At 43.7% G+C, this 16027-nt stretch overlaps 1 protein-coding gene across 2 annotated transcripts in view; it reads left to right on the forward strand.

Moving 5' to 3' along the window:
* The window catches only part of LOC135898007 (protein FAM193B-like), a 156668-nt gene that overhangs the window by 16162 nt on the left and 124479 nt on the right, over window positions 1-16027 (forward strand). For both annotated transcript variants that reach the window (XM_065426717.1, XM_065426718.1), the window contains exons 6-7: window positions 2626-2983; window positions 13981-14105. In XM_065426717.1, the coding sequence (XP_065282789.1) occupies window positions 2626-2983; window positions 13981-14105 (483 nt within the window). The remainder of the gene's footprint in view (window positions 1-2625; window positions 2984-13980; window positions 14106-16027) is intronic.

Below are 16027 nucleotides of genomic sequence, written 5' to 3' on the forward strand. Positions count from 1 at the left end.
ATGGCTTCTCTTGGTCGCTAGTGGGCATTGAAACAGCCCAGCCAGTTTGTGTGTCCTGTTCATCGCCGGCATCAGAGACATTCGTCTTCTACTCATTGGCTACTTGCTTGGACATTGCCCCTGCAAAAGGATGTCCTGGCCACAATGCCGAGGGTTGATTCTAAATACTCTTTTCTTGCCTGCTGCTTTCTTATGTACTGCTCCGATGTGCTTGCCCTGGAGACTGGGCTTTTGCCAAGGCAAAACAGCTGGTGCAAATCGTAACACCGCCTATGTGTTTGATGAGGGCTATGTTTTATGTTGTAGGCAAATGGCTCAAAACATATGTGTGCCTATAGGGGAAATTTTGGGGTCCACAGCTTTCTTCACGCCCTAGAAGCAGTGTTTGCAAATTCAAAGGTGTCCCATGTCATCCAGCAGTGGCCTACTCATTCGTCTCTGTTAGCGTGGCGTGTGCTGCCTTTTTTGCACCTCTTTTGTGTCCCTTGACACACGTGTCATGTTTCCTGCCTTCACAGAATTGGCACCCCTGCTCAGCCAACAAGGTGGGGGGGGGGCAAGGCCCCCCTTGTGTGCATGCTATTGACAGATTATGTAGTGTAAGTCAATTCAGTGTGCATAACTTCAATTGGCACTTTTTCAGAGCTTTAGTGCTTTTGTGTTGTCTGCTACCAAACTAACTACTATTTTGCCTGCACAACTACTGAACTTGCGACTCCTGGCCTATTTTGATCCCTTCGTTATTGGCTAGGCACAAGTTTATGCTTTCCTAGTGACAGAGGTCATGTAGCATAAATGAATTGAGTGTACATAACTTTAAGCAGCACACGTTCAGTTGTAGTTTTTATATAATCTGCTACTAAACTAACTGCTATATTGCCTGCACAACTGCTGAACTTGTTTCTGGCCTTTATTGATCACCTCGTATAGGCTGGGCATGGGTTAATAATCTCTATAGTGCACCTGTAAAGGGGCCTCACCAAGTTTGGGCATTGCAAACAGACAGGTTGTGGTGCTTAAATCACGTCGTGGTGATTGTTTATGCACAGCCATGTCATCGTAACAGGATGGTACCTTCTGGTCAGTAGCAGGATAGGAAGAGTCATGACAGGACCTTTGTGCCAGATTTTGTGGCAATTATTTTTCCTGTACAGTCTTTTCACCTCTTGGCTTGTGTGCACCACTGCATGCCATTTTCATCAACTAATCAGCATGAATTTGCACATGAAGCAGGCATTTTATTAGTCTCTGCAAGAATGACCTGTGCAGACCAAAATACATTGTCATGCCCTTTGCAGGCCCGGCACCTTGTCAGCTCCTGCACTGGGTGCATTATATTTCTACTTTTGGAGTTCCCAGAAACATGTATGTAGGAAAAGAGGCAAAGCCATGTGAGCTGATTGTGACAGCCAAATCTAGCTTTGTCTTTGCAATTAACATTAATGGCTGTTGTAATCATCCACAACATTGTAAATTATATGCAGGGCATGAGATTTAGAAGCAAGCGGTGCACTGTAGCACCAGTGTAGCAGTTTTCGTGTCAGCTGGCATGTTTTAGCACCTTCATCTCCTGAGCTGAGAAAAACATGCATGCATGCATGAGGTGCACATGCCTAGGCTGTGCTGCAATTCATGCTTACTCTTAGAAGCTGTTTTCTGAGTTGCTTAATGCCTATGTCACTTTATTTCCATTTAGATACTGTTATTAGTGAGTTGTGATTAGTACAGCAAACGCTCTCCATATGCTCATCAGTATATTATGTGTTGGAACACATTTACTTGCAGTTATGTGGCATTTGTGCAGGTATGGTAGTTTTAATATAATGCTGCTATTAACCAACACCTTGAAAACTGATGTGCTGTAAGATCACCAAGAATCGAAGGTAAAGGTGACTCTCAATGCCGTATGTATTAAGACAGCCATTCTTGACTATTGTGGCTGCAAACACATACTTCAGTTATTTTGAGAGCTAACATGTGTGCTGAAGAATGAATGTTATTAAAAATCAGAAAGTGATGAACAGGGTTATCCAACTCCATTAATGTTGGTCAAATTATTTCAGACAACTGAATAGTTGCCCTCTTTGGTCTTCATGCCGATGGCCAAGAGTTAATTTTAATGGCTGGCTGAAATCTATGCCATGCAAAAATGTGTCAAGAGGCATATTATGTGACCTGTCAACATGTAACCAGCTGAACTGCATGCTGACTGAAATTTATGCCATGTAAGAATGTCCCAAGAGGCATTTTATGCAACCTGTGAGCATGCAGCCACTTGAGCAGGTTTGTTGCCAACATAGTTGGTATGGTGGAGCTGTGCAGTGTTGTTTCATACAACTGAATAGTTGCCCTCTTTGATCTTCATGCCAATAAACACAGAGCTAATTTTAATGGCTGGCTGAAATCTGTGCCATGCAAACATGTCCCAAGAGACATTTTATGCGACCTGTCAGCATGCAACCATCTGAGCTGCATGCTGACTGAAATTTATGCCTAGCAAAAATGTCCCAAGAGGCATTTTATGTGAGCTGTCAACATGCAGCCACTTGAGCAGGCTTGTTGCCAACATAGCTGGTATGGCGGAACTGTGCAGTGCTGCAGCAACACCTGTGGCATGCTGTGCAGGGCACTTGAGCCAGAGGCAGACCAACAGGAGCTTCTCTGCTGGCAAGTGGTAAAGCAAGCCCTACACCGAAATTACCAGAGGGCAGGCCTTGGGAGCGAGGCTGTGCCCCCCTTGCGTGATGACCAGCCACCCCCATCAGATGCTGAGGTGCGTGCCATGGTGTCACGCCTGCGCCGCAGAGACCCCCAGCACCTGCTCCAGTGCCTCAAGTACCAGGCTCAACTGTTTGTAGTTGAGTCGCGCCTGCGCATGCTGCGCCAGCTGGTGGCTGGGCCACGCCTCGAGGATGCTCTGGTGGCAGAGTACGCTAAGCTGCGACTTGCCTGGGAGGGACTGGACCCCCTTCTCGAGGAACTGGTATGCCTGGCTTGGCATAGCTAATCCACCTTGAGCAGTTTCATCTGTTTCAGGCTTTATTGCTGAGCTGCTGAAAGGCTGTAATTGCATAAGTACGTCGACTCTCGTTACAACGGACCCTGATAATTCGACAAAAAACATCCATTTTATCTGAAGTCCGTAATATCCGAAATGCCTCATTCCTAAAACTTTCGTCACGATGTCCAACAACGTTACTGCAAAGAGTGAGTGACGAATGGCCAAAGCAAAAAACAAACAAAAAGTCGCAGTTTCGCCCGAAAGGCGAAGCATCGATTGGGATAGCAAATTACGCAAGATAAGCGTGGCAGCAGCAGTGAGCGAATTGACTATCGTGCTCTCTCTCGCTTCAGCGCGAACTAAATGTCGAAAGCACAGCACATACGAAGCTGCCGCCACTGGGCACTCTTTGACCACATCGCAGATCGCTTTGAAGAGGCCTGAGTGGGTGCGCACCTTGTCCACATCGCAGATTGCTTTCAAGATACGAGGCCCTCGCTGCTGCGCCGTTAACAGCAGCCACCGGAGTCGACCCCCCCCCCCCCCTCCTCTTTCTTTCGCCTCCACCCCGTGCCTCGCGTGCAAAAGACGGCATGCTTCCACCCCTCTTTCCTCCCTCCTTTGCACGCAAGACATAGAGCCGCGATTGTCGGCTGACCCTCGCAAGCCAGCCCGTGTCAACACGGCAAAAATTCATCTTATACGGCCGATTTTGACAAAAATTGCCGCCAATTTCGTCCACTGTAGCCGATAGTCTGTTGTAGCATGTTCCATTGAAAGCGAACTTCTTTGCATTACTAAAATAGGCAGAACAAGCTAAGGCTAAGTATGGTCCGTTATATCCGAAAGTCCGTTGTAACGAGCGTAGACTGCATAATCCAAGCTTTTCTGTTTCAGTATTTTCTAGTCATGTTTTTCACATATGTATTTGTAACTCTGCTATTCATTATGACAGATTCCTCCCCTTTCAATGATGTAGCCAGAAATCTCTTTTTGCGGAAAGGGGGGAGGGGTGATGCTAAGTGTGCCTTTCCACGGCTACTCCTCTGTTCCCTTTCCCTCCTTACCCATATTCTACTCTGGCGGCCTCTACTTGCGCAATTAACACTCAGGGGCCAGAGGCTGTCACGCAGCGGCGGCATATTTTCCGCTAGTGGGGATGGCCCCTAAATGCACAGCTGGCTGAACTTGCTTAGATGATTTAACAAATAGGGCTCAGGGCCTTCCTGAGCTGCGCACCATGTCATTGTTTGATATATTGAATGTGCTTTGAAGTGGAAGTGAACTTGCCAGTATATTGCATGGAATTTTAGTGGTGTTGCTAACAGGTAGCATGGAGGCCTGACGGCCTTAATTTCGCTGCTGGCTAGTAACTATGGAGGCAAGCAGACACAGGTGGATAGTGGGTTGAACAATGTTTATTAAATAAAGATTATTGCTTTTTATAGTCTAATGACATAATGCCAGACATGTTGACTAGAATACCTGCTAAGGGCGCTTCAAAGAGAGGCATACAAACTGAAACTGGTAAAACAAGAACACAATTTTCTAAGAGATTTTTCTATTGTTTGATACAGACAATTTGAAATATCAGTGTTCAGTATATGTAGGATCAGCTGTCACGTTTAAGTCTTATCAACACCTCTTTGTGCACTGCAAATAGTACTTTCTGTGTTTTCAGCTTTAAAGTGGCACAGTGCAGTGGCACATCTTTATCAACTGTCTTGTCATCTATTTAGCATATTTATTTCCAAGGTAGCAGCTTCCAATCTGACATGGGAGGTAAAATCACATACAGTTTTAGTCGCCCTACATACGAGGAAACTAATATACAGTCAAACCCACTTATAACAACACTGATTCCAACAGTATATTGGATAAAACAGTGAGCAGCCATTGTACCATGAACTTGTGTGTGTGTTCTATGCTGCTATTGTGAAATAAACCACTTACTACAATGCTCCCTTGCTGAATTATCTGTTATAACAATTAAATCTGGCTGCTGGATGTGTGCCTGGAAAGAAAAGTGAATCCAAATCTTTAAAAAAGAAAAAAAAAAGGCGAGCTGCTGTGTCCATTGCACACCTTCATTGTACCCAACTTCATGCCGTGCACCCCACATGGCATGCCTTCGTCACATTCCTACACATTGCCAGCATTGCGTACCCGTCTCCTGTCTCCCTTGCACCTTTCTGATACGCGAGTCGACTGCACCGACATTGTAGGGGTGGAAGGGAGACGGGGGAGAGACGCACGAGGCCGGCAATGTGGTGTCATTCTTATTATTTTCGGCAAGGACAACCAGCAGCCAGATTTAATTGTTATAGCCAATAATGCAGTGTTGGAATATTGTAGTAAGCAGTTTATTTTACCATAGAATACACACAAAATTTCACGGTGCTACAGCTGCTCATTGTTACATTCGAGTATTGTGAAAACCAGCAATCCTGTCTGTACAGTGAAAGCTCGTTAATTCGAACTTCAATAATTCGAATTTATGGATAATTCGAACTGTACGACTTGGTCCGGCCAAGCTCCACAGAAGTCTATGTATAAAAAAGTCCGTTAATTCGAACGCGAGAAGGTTCCCTCACGGATAATTCGAACTACGCTCACCTGGCACACGGCCAGTGAAAAGCGCCTACTGCCTACACACAAGGCTGTATTGCCTCCGAAACGGAGAGAACGGCGAGAGAAGGCAAAATCGGAAAAAAATCTAACCGACGCGGGGTCAGCCAGAAGGCAGTGGCGGCTGCCGCCTCTCCGTTCTTCGTAACGTCCAAGACTTCTTGCCCGTTGCGAATCTCGGAGGCTTTGCAAATCTTGTACAGCTGCTAATGTTGTACGGAGATGGCACGGCAAGCGCCAAAACACGGCGAATCAAGTACGTCGCAGCTGCGCTTGCAATCAAGAACCAACGAATCAGGGCCTTCGCCACCTTCACATGTTCAACGTCTTTGTCTCGGCAGTCTTCATCGGTTGTGCACCTGTTTTCAGCTTAGGAGGTATCGGCCGTCGCGAATCATTGTGATAGTGTTAAGCCTCGGCTAACGTTCGTTTCGGTGGACATCGGTGGTGTGGCACAGTCGGACCCAGAGCTTCGACTTGAAAATGGCGTGTGCCCGCGGCACACGCCATCACTTTCTGACACGCCAAATTTCTGACATGCCCTACTGCTTCCAAATCGCAGTGTACTGTTGCTCTCCTTCACTTTCGTTAGTTCGAACTTTCGTTAATTCGAACTGAAGCGGCTTCCCCTTGCGGTTCGAATTAACGAGCTTTTACTGTACTTCTGTCTAATTAAAATGTTTCAATGTGTGCAGGATTTCGCATTCCTTTCCTTTTCTGTGCCGACACCCAGTAGCCAGATCTATTTGTTATAGCCAATAATACAGCATTGGGACATTGTAATAAGTGGTTTATTTCACCAAAGAACATGCAAAATTTCAGTGTTGCTGCTGCATGATACATCCAAGCATTGTTAAAACAGGCAATCCTATAAGCGGGTTTGACTGTACTTCTTTTTGTCTAATTAAAATGTTTCAACGTTTGCGCCCTCTGCTTTTTTAATGCTGCACAGTTATAGCAATTATCGGTCATGGTGCACTTGGATATTGTTATAAGTGGGTTCCATCCTAAAAAAGAAACTAAAATTTGTACGTTGAGGCTGTAGAAATGCATTCATGCAAATTTGTTAAGCGTGTTTAGGGTGGGACAAAATCTGCTGAAGTGAGAGCTTGCAAATGTACAGTGCTTAGCAATTCAAACGCGACAATAGGAGTGCGTGGCTGCCGGCATTTTTTGTACCACCGGTGGGATCTGTGGACACCGATCTGATGTGCACTGTGGTATAGTAAGATAAAAGCAGGAGCCAGATTGACTGCATTTAGCCTCCCAGCGATCACCCAGCGATCACTAGTGGCATAAAATACCATAAAATCCTGCATACAATTCAAGGATCTTTTTAAATTTCTTGCATCCCAGATTTCCACGTCATACTATATGCAGGTCCAAAACAGAATTTCAGCTGAAAAATCAGGCTCAAAGCTTTGGTTTTTTTGTTGCTGCATGGCTACTATCATCCTCATCGTCCTCTAGCATACAGGAGGTGCCATCTAGAGCCAGTGTGGGTTTGGCCACCATAATGTGCTGACACAGCAAGCGATCGCGCACGTTGGCAGTACGCGAGCTAACAAAGTGCCCCCTGTCAGGAAATTGCCTTTTCTTTTTTTTTTTCTGCCATGAAGCAGCACAATGTCAGGTCTGCGAAAGCAGTTTTGAGCTGCCTTCAAGAGGAAGGTCATTTTACCTGTAGAGAACATCGGCAACTGTGCTGCAAGGAGGCACTTCATTGCAACCGAGGGCAGCATTCATGGTTGGCAATGACAAAAAGAAGTCCTTTTCATGTGCAGCGAAATGCCAAGGTTTTGGGAGCTGGAGAATGGGGCAAGTCTGATGTAAATAAATGTTTTCGCTGAGTTTGTCTTGTATCAGATGCAGGTGAAAATTGTTTTCTTTGTTTTCTTTTTCTTTTTTTACCTTTTTTCTTTCGCTTTTTGCTATCCTCAAATCTCGCCTCATATTATATGGAGGTTTTTACGGCAAGCCAGCCGTCATGTGCTCCGATTATCTTATTTGAATCGCTAAGCAATATTCAAGGTACATGAGGTACTCTGAGGACACAGCTTTGGATTTCTATAGACATAACCAATAAGCATTTTCATTCTATCCCTTCATTTTCATCAACCCCTTTCTCAACTGTCTAGCTCATTTATTTCAGGGTAGCAGCTTCCAGTCTGACTCGGGTGATGAAATCACCTGCAGTCCTAGCCGAATACATACAAGCAAGTAATATAATAAAAGAAATATAATTTGTATGTCGAGCCTCAAAGTGCATTCATGCAAATTATTTTATGCTGAAAAGGTCCTGCAGAATTTCTGAGCTGTTCAGACCCAGTATGAGTCACATAAATACTTTAAGAAGGTAATTCAAGGGAAAAATGGACTGTGCGTCTATGTGCTTCACTGCAAATGTAATTTATGTGCACTAACCCCTTAATGTCAATAATGAGTAAACTCATAAGTATGATGCGTATACTTCGATGCTGATGATGACCTAATTTGTTATTAACTTTCCAGAAATGTTTCGAACTGTGCAAGCTAATTAAAACCAAAATACACTTTGGCCATGTAAAACTATGCTCAAAAGGGACAAAAAGGAGCTTTAAGGGACCCTGAAACGATTTTGACGATTTTGTACAAACGTACTGAGTCATTAGAGTAGGTCCTTCTGATCATTAATTGACGCATCTAAGTGCTCCGGGTAAAGGGTGTAATTTATTATAAGGTTTTTAAAATGTACATCGCTGCCGATCACAGCACACTGCTTGGCTGAATTTTCAGCCGCCCCTACCCATTTGACGTAAATTGTCCTAATGATGTCAGTAGGGCAAGCTATCTGATTGGCTGCCCAGGGAGCATCATCGATAATTTTGCCAACTTAATGGTGAACAAATTCTGTTCGTAATAGTTGGAATGTTAGTTAATTTGTTTTTATAAAGAGAAAGTAACATAAAGAGAATGCGCAAGAACAATTTTTCTGTACACTTAAGCACTTCTGGCACACAGCAAGTGTCGTCTGTTTGTGTTACAATGTGCTCTGTCTTTGACGAGAGCGCTGCGGTCAGTGTCGGTCTGTCTTTTCATGAGCACCATGAATCACCCTTGTTGCGTTGTGGGCTGCAAATGTAGTGACTGGCAATATGTCAAGCTGCGACATCGTGTCTCTCTGCAAGGCAGCAGATGAGCAGAGTGGCTGCAGCGCATTGGACTATCGGTATCGGATTGGCGCTGAGATTTGCATGTTTGCGGCCGCCACTTTACACTGGAGTATTACTACCACAATAGCGTTTCACAGGTCCGGTATTCAGGTAAATGCTAGCGAGGAGACAGGGCCTGGCCGCGTGACCGTGCCGTTTCATGGGACGAGCAGAAGCGCAAACCTGAATGATCTGCATGGTGCAGCCACCTGGTGGTGCAGAGCTCAACCAAACACAGTAGCACTAACAAAGTGTATTCTTCTTTGCTGCTGGTGTAAATTTTTCGCAGGAGCGTAATCGTTAAAATGCTGTTTTTTTTTTAATGTTTAAAATGTCTTATGCTTGGTTAGAGCAATATTAGCTCTCTGTTTGGCTGGTTAAGCTCTGCGCAAACAGGTGGATGGACTGTGCAGACCGATTAGGCCGCTCACGTACATCTACGCTAAAGTTGCTTCGTCAGCTTGAGTTTATGCCTCCACCCATCCGTCGAAACACCAAGCTTGCCTGTGGTTACCAGAATACCACACACTTTCGGCGCTGCGACAATGCTTGCAACGCATGCTGCTTTGATAGCCCTTGCTTGAGGTCGACTGCCAAGCAGCTGGCGGAGAGGTTGGAGAGGCTTCGTGCGCTCGCTCCTAGAGAACCGGAAGTAGACGACATGTGCCATCATGACGCAGAGCCAGTGAAGGCGGAGCTTAGGCCCGATCACTCGGTGAACGAATTGAGGAGAAAATGCATGGCTATGGAGGAGGGCAACTTGTAATCGTCCGTAGCTCTCTTAATATGAGATGCTTCACAGAAATTGTGGTGCGAATGATTAACTTTAGCTGTACCCTATACATCTACAAAATTTGTCCGAACCTTTTCAGGGGCCCTTTGAGATTGTATTTTTTACTAGCCATCCAAAGATAGCTTTTCTGCAGTTGTGTCGACAGACACAGGGTTTTAAGAACTTGTGTCGACACTGCAGGCTGTGCACATGGCCAAGAAACACACTGCAAGTTTCTTTCTTTTTTTTTTTCACTGATAATCGTTCCACACATGATTATTAGTTGCTGAACTATAGAAGTGATGGTATCTCAGAAGAATCATCAATCAGTAGTAGCACAGCCAAGGAGTCAGACCAAAGGGCCAGTGCCCTGAATTGGGACTGGTTTGACCAAAACAGTCAGTCCTGCATCTCCCAGGTTCAGATTCACTGGATCATGTGTATGCTATGCGGTCAAGGTGCCATTCTGTAACTTTTGTACCCCCCCCCCCCCTCCATATATGTTCAAATGAAAGTCGCACTATATTGTGATCTGGCACATAAATAAATAATACACCATGTATTTTACTAATTTTTTCAATAAGAGCAGCAAAAGCACTGTAGGCGTCTCTGGTGTATTGGAATCCACACTTTTCGTCGGTTCTATTTTTATTTGGCATGGCAATTAAGGGGTTAACCATGTGGTTGCTAAGTCAGTACACAAACATGCAAGAAAAATTGTTTGTTCTTTATATTGGTATTGTGAAGTGGCAGACTGTTTTGACATTGTTGCATTCGAATAAGGTTCTGTGTCAATAAAGATGTTTGACTTGACAGTGACAGATCTTACTTCCATAGACAGTTGAAACACTGCACACAGAACTGATGTTGTAATTTAAAAATGTTTTTAGAGGTGGTTATCAGCTGACGTAAACGAGTAGAGTTATTTATCTTGTCTGTTGTGACAAGTAGAGGGGATGTTACAATAACCTGTGCCTCCTTGTGCAGAACGTGCATGTGTGGCTTCTGTAGCCTTGGCTTAAGGTGTGTTCCATTTCCACTGCAGTTGTACCAGAGCATCACCCTTCATCTGCTTGTCTTAGTTTCTATGGGTTAGTGATGGCTCAGGTGATGACAAGGCTATAATGAGCAATGGCAAGCTTCTTAGATAAATAGGCTGAGCACTGTCGTGCCTGTTTGTTCCCCCAATCCGCAGTCCCCCACAAACGGTAGCTGCCATTAGCTAGTGCTGCGAATTCTTGGTTGGTCCAAAAGAGTGCTAGGAGAAATGCACTGAGGGTCGTGCATACTTGCCAACTCTCCTGAATTTTTCATTAAGTTTATGAGTTTGGGCCCGTTTTACGATTTCACGAATGTTGTGTCAAGTTCAAAAAAAAAAGTAATTCTGCTTGCATAAATGCATTGCGCAGCCTTCTGTTTCAAGCTTTTCATGATGAAAGCATGCATGAGAGATACTTGCTTCGAGTAAGCTTCTACAATCAAGTTCTTGAAGCAGGCGAAATTGGCAACAGCAAAGTCGCTGAAGGAGTCATGTAGGTCTAGAAACAGTTTGTTGCTTGTCAACAGCTGCTGTTCCCTGCTTCCTCAGTGTTCTGCGTCTAAAGTTAAAGCATCGTTACTCACGTGCGTATGTATCCCTGAAAGACATGCCCAAGGCAAGTTTAGGGCAAGTATTAAAAAATGCGCGTTATCTTCCCCTTTCCTGCCCCCACACCTGCCTCCCTCGGAATTATACGAATTGTAAGGTTCACAGGTTGGTAGGCATGGTGGCGTAAAGAATTAAGGGATGTGGTGAGCATTTGTGAAGGAGTGGGAAGTTGAAATCCAGCGGAACTCTCGAGTTGTGGCTTCAGCCTGCAACTTTCACTCACTCACCTCCTCACAACATTCATCATCTCACTCCTTTACAACCTTCTCAGCACAACCTCTTTAACTCCTCTACGTGGTATCCACCCTGTTTTCATTTTATCTCTGAGATCAGCCCAGTTTATTAATTCGCTGTCTCCCGATAATGGCCATTGGAAAAACCTTGTGTAGCATGGTATATCAGCAAAATGCACAGAGAGTGGCCAAAGAAACGTTGCTGCTTTTAAACATTTGTTTTGCCAATGGTGTTGCCATTCACAGCATCATCAGCACAGAAAGCTCCTTAGTAGACATCTGTTCAAACTTCTGCTTCGTGCGATATGTCATAACCAGCCATTGCTATGTCATAACATTATAATGCTCAACCTAGCGTGGCATGATTGCCTGAAAGTGGAGCCATGGAAAGCACCTGTGAACTTAACACTGTGAAAAGTCGCATTGGACTTGAGTATTGCCTTTGCTGGCCGTGAGTCTGTTTAAAACTGGTTCTTTGTTGTCCAAGGAGAATTGTAGCAGGGATAGCAAGGAAGTCCTGCTGACGACCACCTGCACCCATTTTTACTAGTGGGTGTCGGCAGTAAGTTTCAAACCAGTTACCTCCTGCAGCCAAAGTGGACACCCCAATCAATGTGCAATGGCTGACAGCCAACTGCACCATATGCAAAGTGCAGTATGCATCATGCATTGTCATACAGTACGCATCCCTGACTGTGTATCACTGGAGTATAGTTCACACTGCAAGAACTCACTTCAGTAATATTTGCCTCAATGCGAGTTTCCTTCATTCTGCTCACTAAATGCACAGATGAATTTGGCAAAGGAGTGGGTGCACAGAAAACTATGGTGGGACTTACATGCCCATGCACTCATGTCTGGCTTGCTACCACAGTTTCAAACCATTGCAGCTTTTGCTTGCTAAACTTGAATGCTACTTTTGGAAACCATTGGCCGAAAATGTTCCATTATCAGTAAAACCAATTCTAATTAACTTTCACGAAGCATAAGCCACTTTAGAGTTTCTTTGTGGCTGCACCATTTCTACAACTCTTTTTATCAGGAGCTTTGCTGTCCTTGACAGTGAACCAGCAGCTGAAAATTAATATACAGTGCTGAGTTGATGAAGATCTTTTTGCTGTTAGCCTTAGCAGTCAGTTTTCGGAAAGCCAATAAACAGGGTGCCCCAGCTAACTTTAGCTGGGGCACCCTGCTTAGTTTAAAAATATGCTAATGCCACGCAGCTGGTCAGAACAAAGGTAATGCTGTTTGCCGTCGCTTGGAGATACTCAGATTATATTTTTAATTCTACCTAACTACATAATTAGCCTTCATTAATTAATCAACTTCTCAATTGTATAATTGGATGAAAAGTGTCAATGAGAAAATTGTAGATCGACGTCAAAAACTCCCAATAGAGCTTTCGGTTGCTCAATACGTGCTACATAAAGGTTATTCAGAGCTTGAAAGAAGCTCACAAATGCAAGCGAAATTGCAACGTCTGGCCGCTCGAGGCACTTTGCGTGTATTCGTAGACTTCTTTCACGCTTAGAAAAACACTATTATGTAGCACGTATTAAGCAAAAGAAAGCTGTTTCGGGAGTTTTTCACGTTGCTCTACAATTTTGTCACTGACACTTTTTACTTAATTATAATATTTGAGAAGTTGCTTAATTAATTAGGTTGGGCTGCTGAGCACGCGTTCGCGGAATTGAATCCCGGCCGCGGCGGCCGCATTTTGGTGGGGGCGAAATGCGAAAACACCCGTGGTACTTAGATTTAGGTGCACGTTAAAGAACCCCAGGTTGTCGAAATTTCTGGAGTTCTCCAATGCGGCGTGCCTCATAATCAGAAAGTGGTTTTGGCGCGTTAAAAAAACAAAAAAACAAAAACTAACTAAACTAATTACTTAGACTAATTATGTGATTAGGTAGAATTAAAAAAATAGTCTGAGTATCTCCGAGCGATGGCAAACAACATTACCTTGGTTCTGTCCAGCTACGTGGCATATGCCTATTTTTAAACTCTGGCTAAAGTTAGCTGGGACGCCCTGTATATTGCTCAAAATTTAAGCACACATGTGGTAACTTAAATAGTGGTAGTTTTGGGCACTGTTGTAATTAATAATTTTTGCAATATCGGTGTATCACGCCTAGTAAAATGAGCGAGCTGCCACATTGTTTTAATAATTTTGGCACACTGTTGACATGCACATAATACTGTGAGCTGTAGAATTTAGGTGCCATGCTTCCCCAACATTTTATGTTCCAAATCCATGACTATATGACCAGGAGTGTTGATTCAAATTGAGGAAAAACTGCGTTAAGAGCGGCAAAGAAATACTGACACAAGCTAGAGAGAAAAATGAATGAACGTGTCGTAACCTTTGACAGCAAGGAAATGAAATGCAGTGTCGCTGCTTATGCAATACAAATACTTATTCTCCTGTGTGGGGAGGGGTACAGGGAAATATATTTTTTTCCAACGCCTTACAATAGCACATTTTTTTCTTTTCTGTTTTTGTTTAGGTTACACTCGACCTCAACAAATATGGTTTGTCCTGGGAGCTGGTGAACAAGTATCTATTTCAAGCTATTGTCTACTCTGATCCTGAGATTCACAGATGTCTGACAGACTTGCTCACCCAAAGACAGTGAGTGCCTAGCTGCTGTTATTCTATAAAAGTGGGGTATCATAAGCATCAAGTGCATGGTGTTCAGCTTCCTAATGTTCAATAACAAATAAAACTAATCACTTACCATATATTCTTTTGTATGGGCTGCACTTCCATTCATGAATGTGTGCCCGAATTTCTTGGATGTGGCTCATGCAAGGGTAAAATGTAAACAAATTTGTATCTGCTTTGAAAAACATGTTCTAGCCGCTGTGTGTGAAGACCTCGGTAACTCTTCATTTTACTTTTGTTTGCTACTTAATTTGTCGTCATTGGCATGCAACCATGGAGCTGGAGCAGCCATTCTATGGAGCAACTGCAATCTCGTTCACCGCAAGCGTGCTGTTACAAGATGAAGCCGTTCTAGGATGTGGCTCGCATGTCATGCTGCTCGTAAGGTTGTGCAATGCAAAACATTATCATCGCTTTCACATAAATGTAAGTGGAATGTTTCATTGATAGTGCCTGCATGCAATTCAAGTGGCGCAGGAGCAGAGAAAGCTTAAATGCAGTGCTTAGCCCATGGGCGAATGCTTTAAGTCGCGTCCATCGCATGAATATGTACGTGCAGAACAACTCCACCTTGAAGTACCGGGATACAAATTTCATCGTTGCTTAGTCAACAACAATCATTTGTGGAAACAACTGAAGAGGAGCCCTGTACACTGTGCGATAGACCTTATTATGCACCACGCCAATACTGTGCTGTTCAAAGGTGAAGTCGTCCTCAGATCCCAAGGTTTGAAACATAACGGAATGTTGCAGCTGATAACACCCGCATGCTTTTCAGGCATTGTATTAGCAACGACATACAAAGTGCAGATAGCCTTGCTTGTGCCTACAAATGATGGCGGATAAAGTGCAGTAGCACAAGCTGTAGTACACCAGGAAGCTAATTTCAGGACAATGCCTGTGGTTAACTTGATGAGCTTCTCACCAATACACTATCAACTCTGGATCCAACGGAAGAGGAGACTGATACATCTTCGTGTATGCATTGATACTGTGCGAAGATTTCGCTGCGTGACTACAGCTGGTGAGGTGTGCACTTCGGAAAAGTTATCATTCATTGATAACTTTACGTGAAATAGGACCAAATGTAGGGATTCAGGCAGCCTGTACATGAGACTATGCGGTATGCTTTTGTTACAGCAGATGGGAAGCAATTTCAATTGAGATAGGAGTCTTATACCTTCAACAACTCGCACATTACAAGCCGGATGTCTGTACCATTTTTCTTTGAATACTACCGCAATTTATTTACTCTGTACTGTTATACGTAATATACAGGGTGTACACATGAAACTTCTCTGATTTCAAAATGAAATAAAAGGGAACAACTATGACACATAAAAACCTGTGGTTTGTGGCATCATGTAAAGCTATTAAAAAAGTTTTCTGTGGACTTTTTTTCTCGACAATTACTATTGTTTTGTTTCAGATGCTGAATAAATACCATAAATGACAACGCCTCAAGAGAGCCCAATGTGTGGTGTTGTATGGGGAAACGAAGTCACCCATTGCTGTCCAACAAAATTTTCAACGTGAATTTCTACGGAAACCAACAGACAGCAATGGGTGACTTCGTTTCTGCATACCACACTACGCATTGGGCTCTGTCTTGAGATGTTGTCATTTTTGGTATGTATTCAGCACCTGAAACAAAACAAGAGGAATCGTTTAGAAAAAAAATCAACAAAGCACTTTTTTAATTGCTTTACACGATACCTCAAACCGCAAGTTTCTGTGTACCATAGCTTTTTCTTTATTTCAATTTGAAATCAGGGAGGTTTCATGTAGACACCCTGCATAACAAAACAACACGGTGGATCTAGTCTTATTCATGCGTTGACTTCATTGCCATCTCCTTTTGCCATTCTACAGTCGACCACGGAATTTTA

This window comes from Dermacentor albipictus, chromosome 1 (assembly GCF_038994185.2).
Source record: "Dermacentor albipictus isolate Rhodes 1998 colony chromosome 1, USDA_Dalb.pri_finalv2, whole genome shotgun sequence".
Taxonomy (NCBI): Eukaryota; Metazoa; Arthropoda; class Arachnida; order Ixodida; family Ixodidae; genus Dermacentor; species Dermacentor albipictus.